This window comes from Fukomys damarensis, unplaced genomic scaffold (assembly GCF_012274545.1).
Source record: "Fukomys damarensis isolate Sample0158 unplaced genomic scaffold, DMR_v1.0_HiC HiC_scaffold_37, whole genome shotgun sequence".
Classification (NCBI taxonomy): Eukaryota; Metazoa; Chordata; class Mammalia; order Rodentia; family Bathyergidae; genus Fukomys; species Fukomys damarensis.
Genome location: NW_022900949.1, coordinates 17997200 through 18019512, shown reverse-complemented (window position 1 = coordinate 18019512; position 22313 = coordinate 17997200). Strand labels below are relative to the sequence as shown.

The 22313-nt window shown below is 37.2% G+C and overlaps 1 protein-coding gene across 1 annotated transcript in view; it reads right to left on the bottom strand.

The window, feature by feature from the left end:
- Positions 1 to 22313, bottom strand: part of Abi1 (abl interactor 1) — a 91502-nt gene that overhangs the window by 48983 nt on the left and 20206 nt on the right. Inside the window, exon 2 of the mRNA XM_033759659.1 lies at positions 6362 to 6529. Coding sequence (XP_033615550.1) covers positions 6362 to 6529 — 168 coding nt within the window. The remainder of the gene's footprint in view (positions 1 to 6361; positions 6530 to 22313) is intronic.

The window sequence follows — 22313 nt, the reverse complement described above, 5'->3', positions numbered from 1 at the left end:
ACTCATGGATATTGTCCTGCCTCAGCCTTCTAAGTACTAGGATTACAGGTATGTGCCACCATGCCCAGCTCTAAAAAGTGTACATACTTTAAGGATTCATTATGTAAGGTTTCACTCTCATAATTCATAAATAAACATGGAATGGGAAAACTCACCAAATTCCTAAATTTTGTAGATTGAATTTTTAAGTAGAAAGTACTGTGATATAGAAAAGAAAACCAATGGGTTATCTGAGGCCAGATACTCACTCAGCTTTTGACTTCTAATGGTATTCTAGTTATCTGCAACTTCAGCAAGTCTTTATTTTCCTGGGTATCAGTGTCATGAACTATAAAAGAGGCTAAATAAAATGACCTAATGTCCCTTTCAGTTCTAAGTTCTATGATTTGAGAAAAAACCCAAAACTTCCAATGGAAAAGGAAATCACTATGGCTACTTCTAATCATTCTATAACAGAAAGACTGTTATTATGATAAAGTTCAAAAAGTGGGTACTTTCGAAAATTTTTGAATTTACCTTCTTCTAATACTTTCTGTATTTTCCTATAACCACTGTGTCACAAGAAATATAATCTATTAAATTAAAAAACCCTACAAAATAGGAAGTGAATATTCATAGTAGAAAATGACTAGTCAGTATTTTACCAAAGAAAGCAATTAGTAACTTTTAATCCAAGAAGGGGGTGGGCACAACTGTCAAAATACAAATCTTCTTGGGTTCTTTTGTTTTTGTTTTTTTGGTACTGGGGAATGAACTCAGGTCCTTGTGCTTGCAAGGCAGGGAGCAGAACCACTGAGCAAAATCCCCAGGCAAAATACAAATCTTGAGGAACATAAAACATGCCATCATACAAACAGCTAAAAAAGTTTCACACAGAAAAGAACTTTTTTCCAATCACCTTCAATTGATGAGTTCTATTTTTAAAATCTTCAATTATATGTATTAAAGTATCATCTAAAGAATGAGCATTTAATTTGATAAGCTTTAACAGATTCAGTAGAATACAGGGAACATACATAATTAAAGGGAGAAATAATTTTAAAATATTTGCTATTGAAGAAACCCATACAGGAAGTCCTTGCTTTGTACATTTGTTATGCATCCATTTCAGTTCCCACATTTTATAAACAGCACCAATCTCTCAACAATGTAGTACAAATTTCAGTTACAAGAACTGTGAGCATAAAGCACAAAATTTGCTGTTAGATCTTCAGTCCACAAATCACCACATAAACAGATGAACAACATGACCAACCATGTCAACATTTCAAAAGTTGATTTGGTGAAATTATACCTCTACTATTTGGTTCATCCATCAACTGCAAAGTACACAGTTGTTACCTCCCTATCTCCCAACAATAAGTCACCATGACATTTTATAAAAACAAGATACTGAAGAGAACTGGACAATGAAGATGAAACTACAACAAAGACACAACAAGTGCTAATTTAGTAGAGAAACTGGAATTTAATATAAACAGGTTTGAAGAAACAGCATACTGTAAGAATGTTAACACTGCTGCACACGTTAAGAGACTAGATATAAAACCAGAGAACACTGTGAAGGCAAACATTAACATATATGAACAAAGTGATTCAGAAAAAAATGAAGATGATATTACATGATATTCTCACAATAAAGAAATACTAAGTGGCATTCAGTAAGTATTCATCTGCCAGGCACTGTACAAGTCAAGACTAAGGATGGATCATTTTACACTAGATTCTGTGTGTATGAAATACTAATTGAGCAAATTTCCAGTCTATACCAATTTTACTCTAAAATCTAAAAGGGAAATAAGATACAACAACACAAAACATAAAAACACAGAATTACCATATGAGCCAGTAATTCCACTTCTTGGTTTATAGTCAAAGGAAGTAAATAGGATCTCCAAGAGGTAACTGTATATTCCGATTCGTAACAGTAACATTCACAACATCCAAAAGGCAGAAACAACCCAAGTATCTATACAAATACAAATGTAGTATACATGCACCTTAGAATATTATTCATCTTTTAAAAAGAAAGTCATTCTAATACAGGTTATGGTATGGATGAACCTTATGCAGTATAAGGGGCAAATGCTGTTTCCACTTGTGGTAAGTGCCTAGGGTAGACAAATTCATAAAGATGGAAAGTACAGCTGTGATTGCCAAGGGTGAAGACAGTAGGAGATGTAGAGTTAGTGTTTAACAGGTACAGTTTGAATTTAGGAAAATGAAAAATGTTCTGGAGATGGATGGTGGTGATGGTTGCACAAAAATGTACTAATGCCCTTAATTTGTGCGTGTGTGTGTTGTGTGTGTCTCCCCCCATGGGGATTGAACTCAGGACCTTGTGCTTGCCAGGATGTAGGGCCACTGAGCTACATCCCTGGAACAATGCCACGTATTTTGTACATTGTTTTATTTTTTGAGACAGGGTCTCACTGGGTAGCCCAGACTTGTCTTGAATGCACTATGCAGCCAGAGCTGGCCTCAAACTCATGGCCATCCTCCTGCCTCAGCCTCCCAAGTGCTGGGATTACAGATGTGCACCACTTTGCCCAACTACTTACTTAACTTGTACATTTAAAATGTGGGGCCTGGGATTTAGCTCAGTGGTTCTGCTGCTTGCCTTGCAGGCGAGGTCTTGAGTTCAAACCCCGGTACAAAAAAAAGGTTAAAATGCGCCAGGGAAAGGGCCAGGGATTCAGCTCAGCAGTTCGGTGGCCAGTTTTGCAAGCGCAAGGACCCGAGTTCAATCCCCGGTACCAGAAAAAAAAAAAAAAAAAAAAAAAAAAAAAGTGCCAGGGATTTAGCTCAGTGGTGCTGCTACTTGCCTCACAAACACAAGGTCCCGAGTTCAACCCCTGGTAAAAAAAAAAAAACAAAAAAAAGGTTAAAATGGGGGCTAGAGATTCAGCTTAGTGGCCGTTGGCACAAGGTCCTGAGTTTGATATCCAGTACCACAATAAATAAAGTTAAAATGATAAGTTTTACTCAGCTACAATAATAAAAGGGAAGAAAAAAGGCAACAGTATTTTTTAGGCATACAAGCCAAAAAATTCACCCCAGGATAGCACAATACTTCATGTTTTAATATCAGAGAAATAAAGACCATCACAACTCTGAGCTATAAAATAACTTCCAATAAATTTAAAAGGACTTGAATCATATAAAAATATTTTTCTGCTCAGAAATGCTAACTATAAATATAAATAAATAATTTTCCTAATATTAGATCTATTTAAAAGCTAGTTTCTTTTGAACATAAAAATTTTTAAAAAGCATCAATTGATGAATGGACTAAGTAAATATGGTATGGACGGGGTGTGGGCATGTAGGTGTACTATGCAATATATGTTGACTATTATTTAACCTTTGAAAAGGAAACCCTGCAATTCACAACATGACACAGTAGATAAACCTGGAGGACACTACACTAAGTGAAGTATTCGCTAGACAGAGAGAGAGAACTACTGAATGATCTCTTCTAAGGTAGAACTTTAAAAAGTCAAGTTCACAAAAGCAGAAAATGGAATATTGGTTGTCAGATACTGCGAAGTAGAGAAAATAGGAAACTGCTGGTCAAAAAGAAAGTTTCAATTAGGCAGGATGAATAAATTCTGGAGATTTCATGTACAACATGGTGACTGTTACACTCAATCACATGGTAATGTCTACTTGAAATTTACTAATAGAATAGATCTTAAATATTCTTACCATACCAAAAAAGATAACTATGTAAGGCAATGAATACATTATTGGCCTTATAGCAGTAATCATTCCGCAAAGTACTATATACATATATATCAAGACATCACCAAGTCAATAACCTTGGCTTTTGCCTTAAGCAAATATAGTATGTCATCAAACTAATTCCAAAGTAAACAACAATAAAAAAGTAATGAAAATCAATGCAACAGAAAACTAATAACCAAGGGACAGGTGTAATGCCCATGCACATCCCAGCACTCAAATGCCTAAGGCAGGTAGATCCTGCATTCAAGGCCAACCTGGGCTACATAGCAAGACCCCTGCCTCAAAAAATACCCAAACAAAAACAAAATGCTGTTTTTTTTGGATCAATGGAATTGTTAAACATGTAAGTTAAAGGAGACAGAAGACACAATTACAAATATCAAAAATAAATAATATGACATGATACAGATTTCACAGATATTAAAAGGACATGGAATTGTTATAAACAGCTTTATGTTAGTAGACAGAAATCTGATAGCTTAGTTGAAATAACTGAATTCCTGGAAAGACAAAAAGCTTACTCAAGGATAAACAGATAATTAGGTAAAACTCATATCTACTAAAGATATTAAATACGCACTTAAAATAAAAACCTTTTCACTGAAAACTCCTGGTCCAAATGGAATACCGCCCAACATAGTCCATAAAATTAGTATAACACACAAACCAAAATAAAAAACATTACCAAAATACCAAAAAGGGTAAAGAAAACTATAACCAATAATGCTCAAGAGAATGTAAGAAAAATTCTTAAATTAAGACTGACAATCTATGAAATTGATATACCTAATATATCACACTCAAATTTATCCCAGAAAGCAAGCACAGTTTAACAGTTAAATTACAACAAATAAAGAAATTTAATTAACTATATTAACAGACTAAAACAAAATATGTTTACCAGGAACACAAAAAGCACTTGATGAAGTCCATCACCCATTCCTGATGAGAACTCTCAGTAAACTAAGACTACAGAGAGCAGCTGCTTAGGAAAACAAGATAGCAGTTTCTGAAAGTTAAACACTTGCCAGGGGAACCATTCCCTCTCCTCAGAGAGCAAAGCATTCATCATGCAAAGTTCTGCATACAAATGTTCACATGAGGCTTTATTTGTAATAGCCGAAACATAAAAACAAACCAAATTTCCAAAACCATGTGGATATATAAAATACCTGACAACTGAAACCACTCAGCAATAAATTAGAATGAACTCTTTCTACATTCAACACAGATGTACTCAAAAATAATTATACTGAGTGAAAGAAGCCAGGCCAAAAAGAAAAGTGTTTATTGCATGATCCCATTTTTACAATCTAGAAAATATAATCTATGATGACAGAAAGCCTGAGGACAGGGGACTGGAGGAAGGGCAGGGTTACCAGGGAGCACATACTCATCTGCAATATGCTGAAGGTCCCACGGGTGGGTGTTTGTGTGTTTGTTAAACTTCATTAAAACTATAAGCTATAATTATGTTCAATTCATTTTGCCTCAAAAGCTATTAGAAGAGTAGGACAGTGACAAGGAGTGTGAATGCACAGCTACATAAGTGCACATGCCATTAAACTGTACACTTAAAAGTGACTTAGACCGAGCATGGTGGCACATGCCTGTAATCCCAGCACTCAGGAGGCTGAGGCAGGAGGATCACTGTGAGTTTGAGACCAGCCTGAGCTACATAGTGAATTCCAGGTCAGTCTCAACTACATAGTGAGACCCTGTCTCAAAAAACAAACAAACAAACAAACAAGTGACTTGGTAGGGGCCGAGATGTAGCTCAGTGGTTCTGCCACCTGCCTCACAAGCGCAAGGACCCCCAAGTTCAGTTCCCAGTACCAAAAGAAAGAAAAAAAAGACTTAAGTAAATTTTGTTACATTTTATTACAAGTTTTACGAAAGACTTGGGGGGCTGGTACTGGAGACTGAACTCAGGACCTTGCACTTGTGAGGCAAGTGCAGTGCCACTGAGCTAAATCCCTACCCTACAAGAGACTTTTAAAAACTGATAGGATTTGTGAGCTCAAACTGAAGGTAAAAGTGATGATAATGACAATTAGTAAGAACATCAGTAAGGGGACCATATTTCCAAGCTATTCTCAGTCATTACCACATTGTTTTGTCAGTCATGAACCAAACATACAACAGCAGTCCCATAAGACAGAACTGAAAAATTCCTATCACTGAGCAATACTGTAATGCTCTAGCACAATGCAGTCCTCATGCTGGGATCTAATGCACGTCCAGTAATGTAAAAGGAGTGCACATACATTATGTATATTACGTTCTACTTGATTATGATGATACACAACTGTTACTAGTTTATGTATTTACTGCATTATAGCTTTGTCTTATTAGAGTGTATTCCTTTACTTATTAAAACAGTACAACATTACACCAGCAGCAGCCTCATACATCTTATGTATATCTATGACTGCTTCAAGTGGCTGGCTTATAACATCTAGGTTTGTGTAGGAACACTATGACTCTGCAAAACAAAACTGCTGAAGGACAGATTTCTTAGAATGAATCTGCATTTAGCAGTAAGCAGCCATACCTTTCAGATATACAGTGCTTTTGATTAAATGTGAATTTAGAGTTTCTTATAGGGTATTACCTGTGAGATATGATTGATGGAAGACTCCATTCTCCGAAGCTGAGAAGCTTGGATGTCCAGCAATTGGAGTACATTGTTGGCCAATGCATTTATTTGATAAGCAACACTAGCTAGAGACTGGGTTGTATATGCTTTGGTCTCTTCTAAAGCTTTTCTCTTGTCTGTAGCCTGAAATAAAAACAAAAACAATGAACATTTACTTAGACTAGCATGCATTAAACATATGTTCCATAAAAATACAAACTTAAAATCATTTATTTCTATTAAAAAATCACAATTCAATCAAAAAACTTAATGCATCAATCTGATAAGAGATTACGTTTATAGACTGATAACTAATTTTAATACTGAACTTGCAATCCTGCAACTGTGCTAAATTCACTTATTATCTTTAATCAACTTTTGTGGCCTCAGAAATATTCTACATATACAATCGTGCTGTCTAACGAGTAAAAATTATTTTACTTTTTCCTTTCCACTATGGCATCTTCTGTTTCTTTTTGTTGCTCTGTTGCACTGACTAGGAACTCTAGTACAATACTGAACAGAAGGAGTTGTTTCCAGCTTTAGAGGAAAAGTATTCAGCATATTAATATTAAACCACAGAAAACAGGTTTTCCACGGGTATTTTAAGAACCTACAGAACTACCATTTTATTCTTAGTTTGTTTAAAAACCTAAATGGGGGAGAGGGATTTAGTTTGCTTCACAAGCGCAAGGTCCCAAGTTCGATCACTGATACAAAAACAAAACAAACGAACACCTAGATGGACTCAGTCTTGAGCAAGTCTAGGTTATTTTCAGGCATCTATAACATCTGACTAATCTGCAGTCTTCGGAGTACAGTTGTACACATCTTTTCCCAGGAGAGTGGGAGGAAGTCGCTGCTCTGAACTGAGATCTATTTCCACTTTCCCCTCAGGCACAACGTTCCCCTCTCTCCAGCTTCCCTTACGACATGACCTTACGACATGGAACTCAATACTGTTGATGAAATGTTAGTGGAAATGGTACCATTTTCCAGGTCTGGACATAAAAATTGGCCACTCATGTCCCAACGCAATAAAGTAAAACATGGCCCTAACAAAATAAAGTTGTGCTTAACACAAAACAGTATTTTACAATGCTTAACCTTTTTTTCCAGCACCAGGAATCAAACTCAGAACCTTGCACTTGCCAGGCAGTTGTGGTACCACTGAGCTACATCCTTGGTCCATTGCTTCTATTTTTAAACTTAAAATACCTAAGGTTTAACTTTAAAATTCATTTTCCCTGTCTTGCACTATTTCAGGTGCTCAATAGGAACATGTGGATTGTACCACCATGTTATTCAAAGTGTTGTTCTAATTAGTCATTAATTTCTTCTAAAGATTATGAATCTGAAATTCAAACCTGCACAAAATTACTGTTACAAATTTACTTCAAGTTTATAAATTCAGAGGCCAGGTGTGGTGGCTCACGCCTGTAATCCCAGCACTCCGGAGGCTGAGGCAGGAGGATCCCTATAAATTCGAGACCAGCCTGGACTACATAGTGAGTTCCAGGTCAGTCTCAACTACATAGTGAGACCCTGTCTCCAAAAACCAAAAAAAAAAAAGTATATAAATTCAATATGCAAGTTAAGTCTTCCTTTCTTAAGATACTTGGTATTTGTATCAGATAAGGGTTCTAGGGGGTCACGCAAATGGATTACAAATTAGAAGACAAAGAGCCAGCATTTCTTCAAGAAACTAAAACAGATGTTAATTGTACCACTCTTCCCTGCAAGGTCTACATACTCTTAACTAATTGCCCTAGGATTACATGTGACAATGAAAGCCATTTGCTACACCCCCGTCTTACACCACTGAAGAAGTTTGCTTAAAATGGAATCAAACATATTCAGCTTTTAATGGAAGGTTATATTTAAAATAGCAAAAGGGCCAGGGATTTGGCTCAGTGGTTCTGGAGCCTGCCTCGCAAGCACAAGGACCCGAATTCGATCCCTGGTACCAAAAAAAAAAAAAAAAGTAAAATAGCTAAACAGTGAATCCAAAACTAAACAGAAAGTTCCTCAGATGACTGAACTTTATGAATGGCTTACACATAAAACTTTCTTTTTCCATCGGGGATTTAGCTCAGTGGTACCACCAACTGCCTCGCAAGCACAAGGATGTGAGTTTGATCCTGGTAAACGCCCCCCCCAAAAAAAAACCTCTCTTCTTTCTCCTTATCAACCTGTGGAAATCATGCTTTACTAGATCAGAATCTGCTAGCTAGAGGAGAAAATCTTGTCAAATGATAAATGACAAGTCCCCCAAGTGGGACCGCTGCCTAACCAGAAGGAAACCCTCCCCCAAGCAGACCCACTACCCACATCCACAGGAGCACAGAGATAACAGAAAGCCAGCAGCTGCCCCGCTGCTCCTACCAACACCCTGTTTATCACGCAGCCCCAGGCCCACACCACCCATGGGACTCTAAATTCTTCCACTCTGCCACCCAGGGCCCTCTCTCCTCCCTAACCTCCCCTATAACAACCATGTCCATCATCCTCTCAGGGCCAATGGTCTTTTCACCCTTTATCCATCTGCGCTCAGACAGCAATAAGCTCACTGCACGTTGCTTGAACTATGCCTGCCTCGGTGGTCTCAATCATGCCTTGGTCTGACCTTACAATCATGGGACATCTTTCTTTTCTTGCCCCTGAAAGTAGTAATCTCTTCTTTCTGCTGCCTGAAATAGAAATTACTAGCCATAAGCAACCAATCCCCCCCATCTCTCACCTCTGTGTCTTTCAATCTCTCTCAATCTGGTGTACCCTAATACATCTATTTTAAATGCCCCTCCTGTCCTCCACACTCAACCTTCACCTACTACAATAGGAATAATATTTCTCCCTTTTTTATACCATCCCCAGAAAGAAAGAGAATGTCTTAAGGACTATTATCAAGGATATATAAAGAACTCAAAACAATCAGCGCCCCCAAATATAAAGACCCGATTCAAAAATGGGCATCCGAAATGAACAGACATTTCTCAGACAAAGAAGTAAAAGCAGCAAGAAAATATTTGAAAAAATGTTCCCCATCACTAGTCATTCGAGAGATGCAGATGAAAACAACACTGAGATTCCACCTCACCCCACAAAGAATGGCTGCTATCAAGAAATCACACAATAACAAATGTTGGCAGGGTTGTGGGGAGAAAGGAACCCTTCTCCATTGTTGGTGGGAGTGCAGACTGGTGCAACCACTATGGAAATCAATATGGAGATACCTCAAAGAGCTTGGACTGAAGGTTCCATTTGACCCAGCCATCCCTCTGCTGGGTATCTTTCCAAGAGAACTAAAAGAATCATATCACAGAGAAGTATGTGCACCCATGTTTATAGCAGCACAGTTTGTAATAGCTAAATCTTTGAAACAGCCCATTTGCCCATCTGTTGGAAACTGGATAAAGAAGATGTGGTTTTTCTATGAAATGGAATATTACTCAGCCATAAAGAATGAGAAAATATTCATTCATAGGAAAATGGATACATATTGAAGATATACTCCCAAGTGAAATAAATAAGGCACACATGTGCAAACACCGAATAGTTTCCCTGGTGTGAATAATCTGCAATAATACAGAAGATCCTAATAAGATTACTGACATTTAGAAATGGGAAGAAAGTAGCTAAAGGTGTAGGGAAGGTGGGATGGGTAGGGGAAGAGTAAAAAGGGAAAAGAAAAAAATGTGAGAGAATGAAAAGATGAAAATAAAGTGTTTGTAGATCGGGAGGGGAGGAGGGGGTGAAGGGAGGGCAGGGGTAAGGGGAAAAAATGAGAATCAAGACTTGTCATGTAGAGGTACAAGATCCCAATGATGAATGTAACTGTACTGTACCCCTAAAATGTACCAATAAACTCAATTAAACCTGAAAAAAAAAAAAAAAAAAACAAAGAGAATGTCTTGGTCAAAACTATGCCTAGAAATTAAAACAATTTAAGTAAAAACAAATGCTACATGCTTTTCAAATTCTTTCCTGTTTCTGATTTTGAAAGTATTAATTACAGAAAAAAGGCAAATAAAAATATGCATCATGGTCCAATCATTCAAACAGGCCATGCTAAGATTTTAATGCATGTTCATCAAGTTATTCCACATGTATGTATACATAAAAAACGACTATAGAGCCCATAGCCCATTCTTCAGCCAATAGTGTATGAGCACCACGACCCTTTTCCCATGTGCTATGCTTCCCTACTATCCTTTTCAAAAGTTAATTTTCAGTAGCTTCATGATTATGGCAGTGACCCTTAGATATCTACTCTTATCGTTTTAATTCCCATTTCAATCATATTTCTCATTTGATTTTAACCATGACATCAAAGTATTGGGTTCTGTTAAAAAAAAAAATTAACATACAGCTTCCTCTAAATGACCAAAAGAAAGACAGCACTATTTCAAGTTATCAAAATTCAGATAGAAATGAGTAAATTATAAATATCTCCCATTTCCCTGTATTTATAGTATAATAAAGTATAAATATAACCGAATGTTATTATCCTTCAACTTCAGTAAGTATAGGTTTATAAATTCACATTTTACTTGGTTTTATACTGTTTGCAAAGGTTTGAATCTCAAAGCCATCAAAATTTAGTTTCATATCGGGAGTAGTGGCACACACCTGCAATCCCAGCACTTGGGAGGCTGAGGCAGGAGTATCCCTGCAAGTTTGAGGCCAGCCTGGGCTACAAAGTGTGTGCAAGGCCAGCCTGAACTGCAGAGCAAGACCCTGTCTCAAAAAAAAGTTTCACTTATTTTGTGATGAATCCAGAATCTTCTTTTAAAAATAAGATATAATTGATAAGATATTTTGGTATGAAAGGAAACAGAAGAACACCAGGATCATTTTGCTGTACCTCTAAATGAGAGAGAAATTAGAGACACAATCTTTTTCACAACAGCATCCAAAAAAATTTAATACCTATGAATCAATCCAACAAAGGAAGTAAAAGACCTCTACATAGAAAACAACAGTACTCTGAAAAAAGGAGATTGAAAAGGATATCAGAAGCTGGGCGTAGTGGCACACACTTGTAATCCCAGTACTTGGGAGGCTGAGGCAGGAGGATCAATTTGAGTTTGAGACCAGCCTGCACTACATAATGAGTTCCAAGTCAGTCTCAACTACATAGTGAGACCCTGTCTCAAAAAAACAAAAAAGAAAAGAAAAGAAAAGAATATCAGAAAATGCTAGGATATCCCTTGTTCTTGGATAGGAAGAACTAATATAGTGAAAATGACCACACTTCCAAAATTGTCATATAGATTCAATACAATCTCAATCAAAATTTCAACAAAATATCTCACAGAATTAGAAAAAGCAGCCCTAAAATTCACTTGGAACCAGAAGAGACATAGAATAAAAAAGGCAATTAATTGTAGGCAAAAAGGCAAGGCAGGAGTATCACAATCCCTGTCTTTAAATTATACTACAAAGCTACAGTGATAAAAACAGCATGGCACTGACAGAAAAGAGATCTGAGGATCAATGAAACAGACTAGAGGATGCAGAGACAACTCCAGACATACTTAAACAGCTCATCTTTGACAAAGACAAAGTCTTTGACAAGGTCTTCACTGGAAGACAGCCTTTTTAATAAATGGTGCTGGAAAAACTGGATTTCCACATGCTGAAGATTGAAATGAGACCCATATCTGTCACCACACACTAACAAAAACTGAAATGGATCGAAGATCTAAATATTAAAACAAACACAATCTGCTGGAAGAAAGAATAGCTAAGACACTTGAGGATACAGGAATAGGCAAAGTCTTCATGAACAAAACAAAGACCACATGGGAAGGAAATATTACAAACAATCAACAACTGGGACCTCATCTTATTAAAAAGCTTTTACAAAGCAAGAGAAACCACCAACAGAGTGAAGAGACAAGCCACAGAGTGGGGAAATATTTTTTTACCAGCTATTCAGATAAAGGACTATTTTCTAGAATATAAGAAGAACTCAAAAAAAATCAGACCCGATATTTAAAGACCCAATGCAAAAATGGGCGTCTGAAATGAAGAAGACACTTCTCAGATGAATTAGAAACAGCAAATAAATATATGAAAAAAAATGTTCAACATCACTGGTCATTCGTGAAATTCAAATGAAAGCAACGGTGAGATTCCACCTCATTCCAGAAAGAATGGCTGTTATCAAGAAATCAACCAATAACAAATGCTGAAGGGGGGCTATGGGGAAAATGGAGCCCTGCTCCAATGTTAGTGGGAGTGTAGACTGGTATATACTCTAGAAACATCATGTCTAACACACTATATATTCTATAACTTTTAGCTTAACCTGTAACCCAAACCTAAATTCAAATTTCTCCAAGTTCAAAAGGAAAATCCTTTATATGTTTTATTTCATTCTGCATGCTCCAAGAGCCAAAGATGTTCACAGCTGTTGGTGACCACATTTACGTGAGAAACTGCACCCCCATCATTTCTATCAAAGGATATAAAGAGGAGTGCCCGCATCTCAGAATCTTGCCCCCCAGGATCCCCTCCCAAACACACTGAAATGATGGGCAATGGTTTAAATTCTGGAGATAGCTAGACCAAGACACTTACCAGGAGCCAAGGGCTCTGTTACCCCCACTCTCAAGCCCTCCCACTCTTCCTTCCTCTGTGCAACACTCTGGATCCTTCCCTAAAGCACTTAAACTAGCCAACCTCAACAGTGTTGGAATACAGCCAATGAACTTAAAGGATGGCTGCTTTCCCTTTTGAGTGCTTAAAGCCCCACCTTCCTGGCTGCTCAGAATGCCCTCTCCCTCCTATCTGAGTGCACCCGTGCCCTTTTGCAGAAGTAAACTGTAAACTTTGCCTTGTGTATGGGCTGGGGATTTGGCTGGTGGTTCCACAGCCTGCCTTGCAAACGCAAGGGCCTGAGTTCGATCCCTGTTACCACAAAAACACAAACAAAACATTAAAAAAATTTTTTTTTGCCTTGTGGAGTTCTCTTGCTTCCTGTCAGAGGGCATTCTCTCTAGCATCAACAATTTGAGTCTGGGAGACATCTACCTCTCCAGGACAATCATCAGTGAGCCGCCTCCTCCAACCAGTCTACCTAACAGCAAACCAGCTCTACTCCCTTCCCCATGATTCAATCACCTTCCAAAATCCTGCAGGTCTCTGGGGGTCACTTTTCCATCCAAACTAATAGCAGCAGCCCTTTCAACTGAGACTGGGTGGCTCGGATCTGAATTCCATCATTCCTACCAACTTGAACCACCTGTGCCATCAGGTGGGCAGCATATACCTCTTCTCAGGGAGTCTTCAATTACAACAATGCAAAAAAAAAGTTTTCGTTTAGCAGACTAGATGTCATATTATAGTCCCTTAAGGAAAACATTAAAATGACATAATTGTCATACAGCTAATTTGCGGTATAGCGATTGTAAATGCATTAATGGGGTACCTGCAGTATTTCCATGTTAAAGTTTATTAGAGAATTACTGATAAACTATTCATAATTATACATTTATTTTAATTTAATGAAACAAAGTTGATTATTGTTACAATTTTACTTGGTGCAAATAAACTAGTATTTATATTTGCGCAGTAATTAATTACTAGATTCAATTTATAGACTTTTTATTAATTTTATTAGGAAAAATCTGTTTGTACCAATGGTATAAGCCACCCAATGTGACAGTTGTGCATGTACCACAAGTGGTTCTGGCCAGCGGGAATATGCTAATTTTTTATTGAGACTGGGTCTCACTAAACTGTCCAGGCTGGCCTCCAACTTACAATCCTCCAGCCTTTAGCCTCCTGGCTAGCTGAGATTACAGGTAGATGCCATTACACCCAGGTAGACTTGTTTTTAAATTTTCACAAATCAATGTAAATCTCCAGAGCATTTCCAGTAACTAGATAATCTGGCTCTGAAAATTTTCTCATGATTATATCCTAAATCATTAATACTGTTCCCAAACTAATTTCTTTTACGATACTACAGACTTAAAAAACAGGTTTAAGGCACAAATCAGAAAACCTGGTTCTAAAAAGAGCAACTATTTAAGTGCAGTTACACAATTAAGTATTCTTCACAGAAAATATCTTATATTGAGAAGATGCTGGCTTATCCTTTCATGTTAAATAATTATCTTCACATAAGTTTACTTCTTAGAATTGCAAGAATCATGATGATCAAGAGGTAGCTTGTGAAACACTTTCACATACTCCTGGAGAGTACAATCTGACAATATCAATTATATAAAATAAATCTAGGACCAGGGATTTAGTTCAGTGGTGCTACCGCCTGCCTCGTAAACATAAGGTCCTGAGTTCGATCCCCAGTACCAAAAAAAAAAATGTCTTCTTTAAAATAAATCTATTCTTTTCTAGGAATTTACGCAAATAACGTAAAACACCAAGTATAAACAATTCAAAGATGTTCATACCGCCTGTTTGTAACCACTCCCGAAAAAAAGCCTAGAAACAATCTAAATGGTTAATATTTTTTAAAATTCATAGAATGGAATATTACATAATCAACAGAAGTAAATAGAAAAGGTTTATCTATTCAGAATGGGAAGCAGAGTCACTGTAACATAGAATAAAGAATTTATTATAGAAGAGAGAACTCCATACCTGTCATCACTTCTTCTCCACGAACCCACCGGACAAGGAGTGGGTGGATGAAAAGAGGCTGAAATCCAGAGGTGACACTGAGGAGATATACACAGAAACGCACACACGCACTACTCTAGGCCCATTCAGAAGTATATCCACACATCTATTTCTCCATATTCCCAACCACGTTCCTGCCAAGCACATTATGAACTGTCATGAATCAGAATAGATCCTCATCTTTAATTTCCTTTCTTCTAGACAAACGAAACACTAGATGAACTGCTTGAAGCTTCACCCACTGGGAGATAATTTCCCTTCACTACAGTCCTTCAAGGTCACTTCTGAGTGACTATGGTGCGATTAATGTCTACTTCCAGGTGTTACCAGTGTATGGTACAGAACCCTATAAACTGTGCCTAAGTTTTTTCTACCTCCATCAAAAGAACTCCTCATAAGGCCACAGACGTAAGATGAAAGAATCAAAGTAGCAGGAGTATGAACAAAGTAAGGTACACAAATTTGTCAATAATAGCACATTTATAAAATTACTATGTACTGGATGTTTTACAAAACAGAGATCCAGAAGGAAATATACCAATGTACCACTGGTCATCTGGTAAGGTATGGGTATGTATCCAATTTTTTCAATGATAAAGGAAAAATTATTATCCTAAAAAATTTTAAAGATGTGGACAATTTATTTTTTTGGTACTGGGGACCAAACTTGGGACTTTGAGCTTGCGAGGCAGGCAGTGGAACCACTGAGCTAAATCCCCAGCCCAATGTGAACAATTTTTTATATCTCTTAATGGAAAAAGAGCCCCAGAATATGTATTTGCATCAGTAGTGTGATCCCTTATTTGGTATTATTAGTACCTATACAAATTAATACAACCAGGTTAATGAAAGGAGATACAGCAGTATGTTAAATAGCTGGATTTTAAGTGATTTGTGATTCTCTTTTTTCTTTTCTGACATTTCCAAAGTTCAACAATCACCATGTAATATTTACTGAAAACCACTGGGCAAGTATCCAGACACTAAGAATAAGGTAAATAATACAATTCACTATTATCTCACCAAGAGTGAGGAGGAAAATGTAAAGAAATTGAATGCTTGATGTCACTAAGCTGAAGACTTAACGGTGTTCCTTATTGTGTAAGCCTAATTGTTTTTACTGCTTATAGCCAAATGCATACAAAATGATTTCACTTTTATATGGGGAAGGAAAGTATGTTTCAAAAATGGGTTTTAGCTGAAATTGAAAGTAATAATTTATAGTAATATCCCTGCTCACAGAGACAAAAGATTTCTAAGTGTAATTACCAAATTACTGAAGGTGTCTTCTAAACTAGTCTGCTAATTTACTCACTAAAATGTTATCTGAAAAAGAAAATCATTCTTTCACATTAGGTAATTACATTTTAATCTGCATTAGTCAGCTCCAGCACTGCTGTCACAGACTGGGTGGCTGAAACAACTTATTTATTTTTCTTTGTGGGGTAACCAGAGATCAAGCTTAGGACCTTGCACTTACAAGGCAGGCAGCAGCACCACTGAGCTAAATCCCCACCCCAAAACAACAAATTTATTCTTCTCGTAGTTCTGGAAGATGGGAAGTCCATAAATCAAAGTTCAAGCAAGGTTCTGTTTCTCTCCTTGCAAGGAATCTCTCCTTGCCTTGCGGACAGCCAGCTTTTCAGTGTCCTCATATGGCAAAGAAAGCTCAATGTCTCATGTCTTTCCTTTTTATAAAGATATCAGTAGTACAGAATCATGTTTTTACCCCATGACCCCAGTTAATCTGAATCACCTCCATAAAGGCTTTATTTTCTACACAGTTACTTGAAAGGGGTCTATGGATTCAACATATGAAGGGGAGGATTCAGCCCATAGCATAATCTTTCTCTTCAAACATGAAATGCTTCTGTCTTACAAATACCCAACGTATACACTTGATAATGCTTTTTACAGTTACATATAATTATTTACTTTTCAAAGCATGTTCAAGTAGTAAATTAAACAGATACCCTGGTCTCACAGACAAAGAAATTAAATGAAGCAGAGATACTAATTTTTCGAAGGATCCCCTAACTAGTAAACAAAGGAGGTAGGACTAAACTGAGGTCTAAATCCTAGCCCAGTGGTCTTTTTTTTGTGGTGGTTGTGGTAAGTGTTTTGTTTTGACACGGGGTCTTGCTATGTAGTCCAGGCTTGGCCTTGAACACTCTAGAGACCCCTTGCTGGCCCAGAACTAACTATCCACCTGTCTCAGCCTCTCAAGTGTTGGAACCCTAGGCATGTGCCACCCGCCCTGCCCCAACTCTATTCACACGGCACTTAACTATGTCATATTCATTTGAGGTAAGAGAACTTTATTTTACCCAATATTCTAAACAACAGAAGGGGTGGGCAGCAGGGAAAGGCAAGGAATAAAGGGTTCCAAGAAGAATTAAATAAACATGAACATTAGCTTAGAGAGGAGTGAGCCTCTTTAACAGACCAATGGGGGAGTAGATCACAAGGCTAAAGAAATTCTGTGGGCTCTGTTCAGGAACACAGATTTCATATTGAGACCAATAAAGAAACACCAAAGGATTTCAGGAAGAAAAAATGACTACTTTTAGGCTTTAGAAAAATGACTTCAGCTGCAATTTTGTAAACTGCACTGCATAAAAGCAAAAAGGACACAAAAATACAGACAGGGATTCTGTTGCAATATGCACACATAAGGAAGGCATGTTTATCCCACTTACACCCAACAATAAGGAAATAGAAATTTGGAGTGTTTAAAGTGAAGGAGTATGTCTCCAAAGGCCATGATCTTCCATTATGCCATGCCGCTTCCTACTCTGTAATTCTAAGAGATTCTAATTATACTTTGTTCAGTATAATTCAAATGTGGCAGAGTGAAACTACTAATGCATTGCCTTTAAGATGAACCACTCCAAGTCATCATTAACTAATTTGTGTACCACATAAATTTCAATTCACTGGCGGGGCAAAGAGAAGAAAGTAAGAAGCTGACTTTCACAGATAGCTGAGAACAGTTTTAATCCATAAAACAACTGATGTTCTATGTAGAGGAGTGGAAAAGCAAAGACTAAACATTTAACACCTTCCTAAATTATTCCTCACTGACATGACAGATTCACCCATATAATCTATACTAAAATACAGGGTCTTGCCACAAACTACTAGGTAGGTTGGTAGTTAACAAAACCACATTACCTCTTAAGTGACTTGTGAAAAAGTACTTCTACCTTAAAAATAAAATTTAAGGTTCTAAAAATACTAACAAAAGCAATTTGTTCTATCACTGACTCTGCCTACTTCCTTACAACAGTTTCACAAAATCAGTCTTGGCAATCTCCAGTAGAGAGGTTCATTAATCATATTTCCCAAACCAAAAAATCATGACACCATCTGACAACTTCTTTGATTCTAATTTCCTAATGTTATATAAAATTATATTATACTAAACATTTTGTATAAATATATGAATACATATTTTATATTATAGACCAATAAACATATAAGTTAAATGTATGCTACATAAAATTAGTTTATATTACATAATTTGTAATATGCTACATTATAATATACAATATATAAATTATGAGGCTTAATGAAACTTTATTGTAATCAACTGAATTTTCTAAAGAATAGTTTCTTTTTTTTTTTTTTTTGGAGACAGGGTCTCACTATGTTAGTTGAGAGACTGACCTGGAACTCACTATGTAGCCCAGGCTGGTCTCAAACTCACAGTGGTCCTCCTGCCTCAGCCTCCCGAGTGCTGGGATTACAGGCATGCACCACCACAGTCGGCAAGAATAGCTATTTTTAAAAACCTGACACATGAACCCAAAATGATTTGTTAAAACAGAACAAAGAGGAGCCAGGGATTTGGCTCAGTTGTTCCTCCACCAGCCTCGCAAGTGCAAGGGCTTGAGTTCAATCCCTGGTACCAAAAATAAGAAAGAAAAAGGGGGAGAAAAACAGACCAAAGAGAAAATATGTACTTTATTAATAAATTATCACACACTAAACCCCAAGCAAAAAGATAGTTTAATAACTTAGAAATCTAAGTATCAATTAAGGGAGTACACCTCATTAAAAAGAAAGCCATTTATCTCATGTTAACTCAAAGTTTTGGTCCATCAACCACAACCATTAGAAAATAGCACAGAAAGTAAAGTTCAGGCTTACAGCAAAGAACAAATCATTCTCCTTCTGTTTTTGCAAAGAAAGATTTATTAGAATACAGACACTCCCATTCAGTTACATATCATCTATGGAGGAGGGAGGATATAGCTCAGTAGCAGAGCACTTGCCTATCATGTACCAAGGTCCTTGGTTCCACCCACAGCACTACCAAAATTTTCTTTGAAAAGTTATCCACATATCACCTATGGCTTTTATACTACAATGGCAAAACTGAGTACTTGTGACAGACCATATGGCATGCAAAGTCTAAAATATTTACTAGTGAGCTCTTTACAGAAAACATCTGTCCACTCTGCTTAGAACAGTGATTTTCAACTAGGTGGACATCAGTACCACCTGGCAAGCTTTTACCTATTTTTTATATATTTTACTTCTGCAATTTTATTGTGTACATTTAAGGTACACAGTATGATGTTGGGGGTAGACAGATGGACAGACAAATGGTTGCTACAGTAACATATCTATCATTACACAGTTGCTATGGGTTGTTGTCCCCAAAGGTTCATGTGCTGGAAGCTTTGACCACCAATGTGGCGATGCTGAGAGCTGGTGGAACTTTTAAGAGACGATTGTTAGGCCTTTAGGAAGGACTAGTGTTTTTTCTCATAAGAAGAATGTGCTCTCACTCTCCGAACTAGACAGGTTTCTGCACTACCAGGTTGTTATAAAAGAAGTATGACTTTCTAGGTTTGCTCTGTGATCTCCCTTGCATGTCTGCCCAGCACATGATAAACTCCATCATGATATACACAGCAAGAAGGCCCTAATCAGAGGCTAACCAGGCAGGGCTACTCAATCTTTCCACCTCCAAATGTGGGGGAAAAAAAAACTTTCTTTATACATTAGTAGTCTCAGATATCTTATCAGAGCAATATAAAATGAACTAAAACAATCATTTCACAATCATTTTTGTTTTTGTGGCCAGTTAAAATCTATTCATTTAATTGAAATCCCAAATAGAATAAGTTTCATTAACTGCAGTCTTTGTGCTGTAAATAAATCTCTCAAACTTTCTCATCCAACAGCTACTACTTCATAACTTCTGACCTAACACCTCCCCATTTCCAACTACCCACTCACTCTGAGAACCACTACTTTTTCCTCTACTTGCATATATTTGCCTTTTTTCTAGATTCCACCTATGCTGTGGTTTGGATCAGTATCTTCCAAAGGCCATGTATTAAAAACTTGACAGTAAGCCTAATTTTAACAAGTACTGACCAGCAGAAGGAAGTTGGGTCATAGGAGGAGTATCCTTGAAGGAGATGTCTCCTCTCTCTTTCTCAGCTTCATGGCCACTACAAGACGAAGGCTTCCCATACCAGAAGCTCCCACTATCACTGATACACTGCCTTACTGAAGGCCCAAAAGCAACAAGCCAATTAACCATGGCCTGAAGCTCCCAAAAATGTGAGCCAAAATTAACCTCTCCTCTTTTAATTCAATTATCACATGTATTTCAGTAATGAAAGCTGACTGGCACAACATGAGAGATCATGCAATTTTTTTTTTCTTTTTCTTAAAGAATCTTTTTTATTTTTTATTTATCTGGTACCGAGGACTGAACTTGGGACCTTCCATTTGCAAGGCAGGCAGTGGAACCACTGTGCTAAATTCCCGGCCCCTCATCCAAGTTTTCTATCACTTTAGTATAAAGTCCTCCAGGTTCACCCAGGTTGTAGCAAATGCCAGGAATGCCTCTTTTTTAAGATTGAATAACATTTTACTGTAGATATGAGTTTTTTTATCCCATTTGTTCATTGATTGATGTATAGGTTGTTCTCTTATTTTGACTACTGTAACTAATAATGCAAGGAGTATGAGTGTCCAGATACCTTTACATGGTGGTGATTTCACTTCCTTTAGGCATATGCCCTGAAGACGGGATTGCTGGGTCATACTGTAGTTGTATTTTTATTTCTTCAGGAACCTCCATCAATTCTCATAATGGCTTACCAATCTATATTCCCACCCACAGTATACAAGCGTCCTCCTTTTCCACATCCTCATCAGTATGTGTTGTCTTGACTTTTTATAATAGCCATCCTAATGGAAATGAGGTGGTATCTCGAGTGGTTTTTATTTGATTTCCCTCATGAATAGTGACAGTAAACATTTTTCATATACCTACCAGTCATTTGTGTTTCTTCTATGGAAAAATGTGTATTCAAGTCTTTCACCAGTGTATGGGGTCGGGGGAGGACACAGAGAGCCAGAGACAGAGAGAGACAGAGACAGAGACACAGAGAGATAAGAGACTGAATTCAGAGCTCTGTGAATGTTAGGCAAGCATTCAACCATTGAACTACATCTCCACCTATCCCATTTTTAATATGTTTTTCTACCACTGAGTTCTATGAGTTCTTTATAAATTTTGGACATTAATCCTTTATCAGACACTGTATATGGGTTGCAAATATTTCTCCCCAGTCTATAAGCTGCCATTTCATTTCAATGATTGTGTCCTTTGCTGGAGAGATGTCTTTAGTTTGATGTTAGTTCCACGTATTTAGTTTTGCTTTGTAGCCTGAGCTTTCAGTGCAGCATAAAACAAAAACAATAGAAAAACACAAAACACAAAAGCTCTAGCACTATTTGATGAGGTTTCAAACAAACAAACAAAAATAGAATTCTAAGTGCACAGTTACAATATTATAATCCCAGTTACTCCAGAAGCCAAGATAAGAAGATCACCTGAGCCCAAGACTTCAGAGCAAGAAAGCCAGGGTAACAAAATGAGACCCTGTCTGTTTAAAAAAAAAAAGGAAGGAAAAATCAGAGTCTGGGACCCAGTTAACACTCTCCACCCATCCAAAAAAGATGCCAGTTTCATTGGTCAGGAACAGGGCTATTAGCTAGTTCAAAAAGTGTACACACTAGTACATATGAGTACAAAAATGTGTACAATGAAACAAAGTAATATGATAAAAATCTGGATATATAATAATATAAAAGATAAAGACAGGAGGTTAACACATAGATCACACAGACCAACAAGTATGTACTACATAATAAATTAGTCATAAGTTTAGCTCGGATCTCTGTGAATCCACAAAGATTAAGGAATGTCAGACCGGGAATTTAGCTCAGCGGTTTGGTGGCCTGC